Genomic DNA, 6,357 nt, shown 5'->3' with positions numbered 1-6,357 from the left:
GGCGGACGCCGGGGCCGGAGGTCAGGGGCTGGGTCAGGGGTCGGGCAAGAGGAGACTGGGGCTCAGACTCGGAGGTCAGCGGGCCAGAGGGAGCTAAGGATCAAGGGTGCGGGAAGAGCGGGGCTGCGAGTCGGGCAAGAGGGGACTGGAAACCAGGGTGAAGGGTCAGGGGCGGAGTCTGGGACGGGGCCAGGGAAGAGGGGACTAGGGATTAGGGAAGACTGGGGCCAGGGAGTCCCGCAAGAGGGCCTAGGGATCAAGGGTGAGGGTCTGGCGTGGGCTGGGGGTCAGGAGAGGGGTGTGTCAAGGAAGAGCAGGCTGGCTGTTAGGGAAGATCCTCCGTGGACTCTCGAGTCCAAGAATTAGTCTTCCCCAGCCTCCAGATGGAGGTTGGACTGCATCCCTTCCTCAGCAGCAAGGTCTGCAGGACCCCATACCAGTCTGGGAGCTTCCAGGACACCAGGAGCCCCTTGTGAAATGTCTGTCAGTGGGTGGGGAGTTTTTTCAGCACTGATCCCAGGCGTTCAGCGTTTGATAGCACAGGCCTAGCTCTTTGGTCTGGTGCAGGTTCAGGACCACTGGCTGGACACCTACCTGCCTTCAGCCTGTTGCTCTCGCCTTCCTGTGTGTAGCTGGTGACTTGTGGCAGGTGCTGGACCTAAATGGACATCCTCCCCAGCTGAGCCTGGTGGGTCAGAACCATGCACCAAACAAAGCAAAGGGTCTGTTGTTAGAATTGAGATTGTCTAGGCTTGGAGAGAACTTGGGTTCACAGTCGTGTTCACTGTGAACAATAAGACTGAGGACAATTATGAAATGTTCCTCTGATGTAAGCACCCAATACCAAAGCACCTTCCTCTTTTCTGCTTTCTCATGGTGACTTGAGAAACAGGCTTTAATTCCTCTTGTTAACTGAGTAAGCGCATTGTTTATCTAGCTGAGCCTTGGAGAGTGATTAGGCATATTTGGCTGCTTAAATATAAAGCATGGACTTAGTGACTGGCTTGGGGTCTGGCTGCGTACACCAGATTCCTCTGACAGAAGTTCTGGGCTCTGCTAGAGGATTTCAGGAGATCCAGTTGGAGTTGTGAGCTTCTTCCCTGCCCTGTAGCCCAGGTCCCTTGAGAGTGCCTTCAAAGTGCTGTATCTGTTTCTGCTCCTCTGCTCTTTCCCTTCTTAGCATTGATAATAATTTGCAATATTTGCTCAATGCACAGAGCCCTTATCTGCAGCACTCCCTGCTCTCCTTCCAGGTAGAGCAGGAGTTTCCCTCAGGCAACACCAGGAGGGACCTGGGAAGTTATTTTTAGAAACCTCTAAACCAAGCACTGTCTTTTTAAAATGAGTGAATTTTATATATGTATATAAGTTTTAGATGGACACAATATCTTTATTTTACATTTATGTGGTGCAGAGGATCAAACACAGTGCCTCATGCATGCTAGGTGAGCACTCTACCACTGAGCCACAACCCCAGCCCTAAAATGAGTGAATATTAACAATTTAATTGTTAATATAATACAGTGGAATGCTCCATTCTGGGAGCACTGCTGAGTGAGTCCTGGCACACCTGGGCCTCCACCATGCCAAAGCACACTTTCCTAACTCCTCAACAAAGTTTCAAAATCAGCCCAGAGAGCCCAGGAACCCTTCCCCCGGTTGTGTCCAAACCAGGAACTAGGCACTGGTGTGAACTGTCCGTGTCTACATTGGAGGTATCTCTGCCGTGGTTTCGTAACATGTAGATTTATGTAGCCAACGCAGTAGTTGGGACAGAACTGTTCTGGTCTTAGAGATCCCCTTGCAGTTCTTAATCTGTTCTCCATCTCTACAGCTTTGTCATCAAAGAACACTTTAAAAATACTTAAATGTCAAATAAACTTGCTGAACCAGCACATCTCCTGGCACAGTTGGCCATCTGCTGTTCTTATGCCCATTCCATTCAGACAGTGGGTCTGCAGGACCTCAGGTTGAGCCTCATTGCCTTCTCTGAATTCCTGAGGAAGAACTAATGTGTTAAAAGAGACCGTATTTATTGCAGCGAGCACCCAGGATCTATTCACTGGACCAGTGCCTCCCAGTGGCCATTGGGCAGCAGGACACACACTTTGCCCTGGAGCTGAGCCAGCTCTGGCAGGGCTTGTTTGCTTGCTTGCTTGCTTGCTTGCTTTCATGCCTCTTAAGGTTGGCTCTTGTCTGATAACTGCAGACAGTGCTCCTGGCCAGTCTCTGTGGTAGGAAGCTGTGACGCATTTGTCCCCATGTCTTGCTTGGAACCCAGACCACCCTGGGGGCTCCCAGTGAGGTTTCAGCTCTGCTTACTTCCCTGCTTTTGAAAATTATTTCCTAGCCATTGATGAGTACAAGCCCCAGGATGCCACTACCAACCCATCCCTGATCCTGGCTGCCGCACAGATGCCTGCCTACCAAGAGCTGGTGGAGGAGGCCATCGCCTATGGCAAGAAGTTGGGCGGGTAAGTGTGAGGGCCCAGCAGGTCCCAGTGGTCTCCGAGGCCTGGTGTCCCTCCTATCCTGTCCTTCTGTTTACTGGAGTATGCTCCTCAAGGCATGAATGTGCAGGTGACAGTGGTGCCATTGTGGACCCCCCTGGGGTCCCTCCTCTGCCTCTGTGGCTAGACTCTGGCAACTGCTGGTCTGCCTTCTGTTGTTTCATCATTTTTTTTTTAACATTGTTTTATTATTTTTTTAACGTAGTGCTGAGGATCAAACCCAGTGCCTCATGCATGTGAGGCAAGCACTCAGCCATTGAGCTACAACCCTAACAGCACAGTCCAGTGAATTGTTGTAACATTTGTGCATTGGTGTCTGTCACAGTACTCTTGCCAAGCAACCACAGACCTACCCTTGATATCCACAAATTTGCATTTTCTAGACATTTCACAGGTGTGACTCTTCCTGAGGTCAGCTTCAGCTGGGTACAGTGGCCTGCAGGTGCTCCGCCAGATCTTGTATGACAATGCTTGCACTGACTGGCCCGCCCTCCCCACTGCAGCTGCTCCCTGTCTCCTCCTCTCACAGTGCTCCTGCAGTGGGATTGCCAGCTGGGTTCTGCTTCCGAGTCCAGGTGGCCCATGAGCTCTTCTGTGTTACTAGCTTAAGACCTCTTTGTGTGCAGTGGGCTGGCAAGGACTGTCACCTTTTGGTCACCTTGGAACAGCACCTGCCTCTACCTGTGTCTGCCCAGGCAGCTTGGGAAAGAGTAAAAAAATAACTTTTCAAACTTAGGTCAGAGGTGGGTGAAACGGGACATACACTGTGATAGCCACAGCCAAGGTTTTCCCAGGTCTCCCTTTCCTGTCTCTTTCTTGTCCCTGTAGTTTTGCCTTTCCCAGAATATCAAAGTATATGACGCTGTCTGATTTTTAATTTTTTTTTTTTTTTTAGTTGTAGATGAACACAATACCTTTTATTTATTTATTTATTTATTTTAATTTGGTGTACATGACAGCAGAATGCATTTCAGTTCATAGTACACAAATTGAGCACAATTTTACATTTCTCTGGTTGTACACAAAAGTAGAGTCACACCATTTGTGTCTTCATACATGTACCTAGGGTAATGGTGTCCACCTCATTCCACCATCCTCCCTTTTATTTATTTTTATGTGGTGCTGAGGCTCGAACTCGGTGCCTAACATGTGCTAGGCAAGTGCAGTACCATTGAGCCACAACCCCAGCCCTTGGTGTTCTTTTTGACATATAATAATTACAAGTATCTATGGGGTACAGGGTGATAATTTATGTATACAATGTGTATGGTCAAATCGGGGTGATTAGTTTTCCCTCTCCTTAAACATTTGTCATTTCTTTGGGTGAAAAGGTAAGTTTTTACAAGTGACAGAAGATAGAAGGATTCAATTTGAGGAGATGAGAGCGTGCTGGAGATGGGTATGGTGATGGCTGCATAACAGGGTCAGTGTGCGTACTGTCACCAAGCTGTGCATTTAAAATGGTTAAAATGGCAAATTTTTATGGTATAGGTATTTTACCACAGTAAAATAATGTTTTAGAGAGGAAAAAAGAGCTGGGTATGGTGGGCACGTCATCCAGCAGCTAGGCAGGGCAGGAGGATGGCAAGTTCAAGGCTAGCCTCAGCAATTTAGTGAGGCCCAATCAAAATGAAAAAGGGCTGGGGGGTGTGGTAGAGCACTCCCAGGTTCCATCCCTAGTACCAAAAACCAACCAATCAACCAATGGAGGAGGAAACTGGCCTGGAACTCGCATCATCTGTTTTGTGGGTGCCAGTGCCTCACAGCTTCTAACTCAGCTCTTTCCCTCTGGATTTTAGGCCACAAGAAGACCAGATTAAAAATGCTATTGATAAACTCTTCGTGTTGTTCGGAGCAGAAATACTGAAGAAGATTCCAGGCCGTGTGTCCACAGAAGTAGACGCCAGGTGGGAATGCTTGGGGAGACAGCCCAGTGGCTGCTCCTGTCTGTGGCCTCTGGTAGCAGTAGCTCTGGGGAGGAGGCCTGCTCCTCTGTGGTCACTGATGGCCTGCTGCTGCCTGCTCTCTGGGTGTTGGCAGCCTCTCATGAACAGAGCGGCACACGGCCCGAGACTGGGTCATATTGCTCCCTGAGACTTACCTTGCACTCAATGCTGACTCGGGGTACCCTGCTGCCAACTTGATGTTCCTGGTGGGTTCCCTGCGAGCTCTGAGGGGCCTGTGGTCCCCCTGCCCTCACAGGCTCTCCTTTGATAAGGATGCAATGGTGGCCCGAGCCAGGCGCCTCATTGAACTCTACAAGGAAGCTGGAGTCAGCAAGGACAGAATTCTTATCAAGCTGTCATCCACTTGGGAGGGAATTCAGGCTGGAAGGTAAGTGTCCCCTGCGAGGAGGGAGCTGTGCTGGCCTGCCCTCTGCTCCAGGCCAGCCCGGGAAGTGCCCTTTCACACCAGCTGGCAGGTGGTATCTTTCAGTCTTCCCAGTCAAGGATAGCCTAAATTTACTTAGTTTGAAAAACTAAACTGTTGCTCTACAAATTATATGCTCAAAGTGAAAGAGACGGGAAATGTGAAAACCAGAGTGAAACTGCCCCGTCTCAGCCAGAGGGAGCCACGTTGGTAACATGGTCAGCTGGCCTGGGAGGCCATGGTTTGCCGTCTGCTGCTGCAGCTGCTCCTTCGTCCACCACACCCTGTGCAGCCACTGAACTGCCCTCTTAAGTCGACAGGGGACGTGTGGGCCCTCATGTCTGGCTGACTCCACCCTGTGGCAGGTGTCAGTGCTTTGTTCTGCCTGCAGCTGAGTGATGCTCCCTGTTGAGTGGACCACTGAGTCATCTGCTAGCTCGGGCTGTTCACTCTTTTGGACTTTTTTTTTTTTTTTTTTTAAGAGAGGTGAGAGAGAGAGAGAAGGAATTTTTTAATATTTATTTTTTAGTTTTTGATGGACACAACGTCTTTATTTGTATGTGGTGCTGAGGATCGAACCCGGGCTGCACGCATTCCAGGCGAGCACGCTACCACTTGAGCCACATCCCCAGCCCTCTTTTGGACTCTTATAAATAATGTATGAACGTGGGTGTGCACATCTTGGTGCGGATGCATGTTTTTGCTTCTTGTGGGCAAATGTTGATGAGTGGGGTCGCCCGGCCACATGGTCAGTAGAGGAGCTGTGCCAGCATGGCATAAGCTCTGCAGCCAGACTTGGTCACCTGAGTCTAGTCCACCTTTGAAGCTGGTCCCTGAGAGGGAACTGAGACTGGAGGGGCCTCAACAGAGGCTTGACTGTCCCAGCCCACACCCGGGCCATGTGACAAAAGGCCAGGGTGTCCACAGTAGATAGGCGGGTGTTGGGTGAGGGGCCCAACATCCCAGGGGCTTCTGTTGAGAGAGGTTGGGGCTGTGGGCTTGCTGCAGGCACCAGGGAGGACTGGGTCCCAGCTGTGGTTAGAGGTGATGCAGCCTCTGACAAGGTGAGGGCTGGGTTCCAGTGCGGCAAGCATGGACTTGAACCTCCCTGGCCTCTGTCCAGCTAGACCCCACTGAGGCCCCGGTTGTGCTTAGCTGTGGCTGTGCTCTTCCTGCTTCCCACGTGGAAGACACTCAGCCTCACCTGCCTGCCCACAGGGAGCTGGAGCAGCAGCATGGAATCCACTGCAACCTGACACTGCTCTTCTCCTTCGCCCAGGCTGTGGCCTGCGCTGAGGCAGGTGTGACGCTCATCTCCCCCTTCGTGGGGCGCATCCTTGATTGGCACGTGGCACACACAGACAAGAAGTCCTATGAGCCCCTGGAGGATCCTGGTGAGCTGCCTTTTGAGGTCATTTGTGCGGGGGGGGGGGGAGTGCATGTCCATGAACACGTTGAGGCCTCGCCCGTGTCGCCC

The 6,357-nt window shown here is 51.0% G+C and overlaps 1 protein-coding gene across 1 annotated transcript in view; it reads left to right on the top strand.

The window, feature by feature from the left end:
- Taldo1 (transaldolase 1) overlaps nucleotides 1–6,357 on the top strand; it is a 9,214-nt gene that overhangs the window by 1,609 nt on the left and 1,248 nt on the right. The window contains exons 2-5 of the mRNA XM_015503082.2: nucleotides 2,306–2,474; nucleotides 4,310–4,417; nucleotides 4,713–4,844; nucleotides 6,099–6,274. Of these exons, the coding sequence (XP_015358568.1) occupies nucleotides 2,306–2,474; nucleotides 4,310–4,417; nucleotides 4,713–4,844; nucleotides 6,099–6,274 (585 nt within the window). The remainder of the gene's footprint in view (nucleotides 1–2,305; nucleotides 2,475–4,309; nucleotides 4,418–4,712; nucleotides 4,845–6,098; nucleotides 6,275–6,357) is intronic.

This window comes from Marmota marmota, unplaced genomic scaffold (genome assembly GCF_001458135.2).
Source record: "Marmota marmota marmota unplaced genomic scaffold, marMar, whole genome shotgun sequence".
Taxonomy (NCBI): Eukaryota; Metazoa; Chordata; class Mammalia; order Rodentia; family Sciuridae; genus Marmota; species Marmota marmota.
The sequence above is the reverse complement of the archived record's forward strand: the minus strand, read 5'-3'. Positions and strand labels throughout refer to the sequence as shown.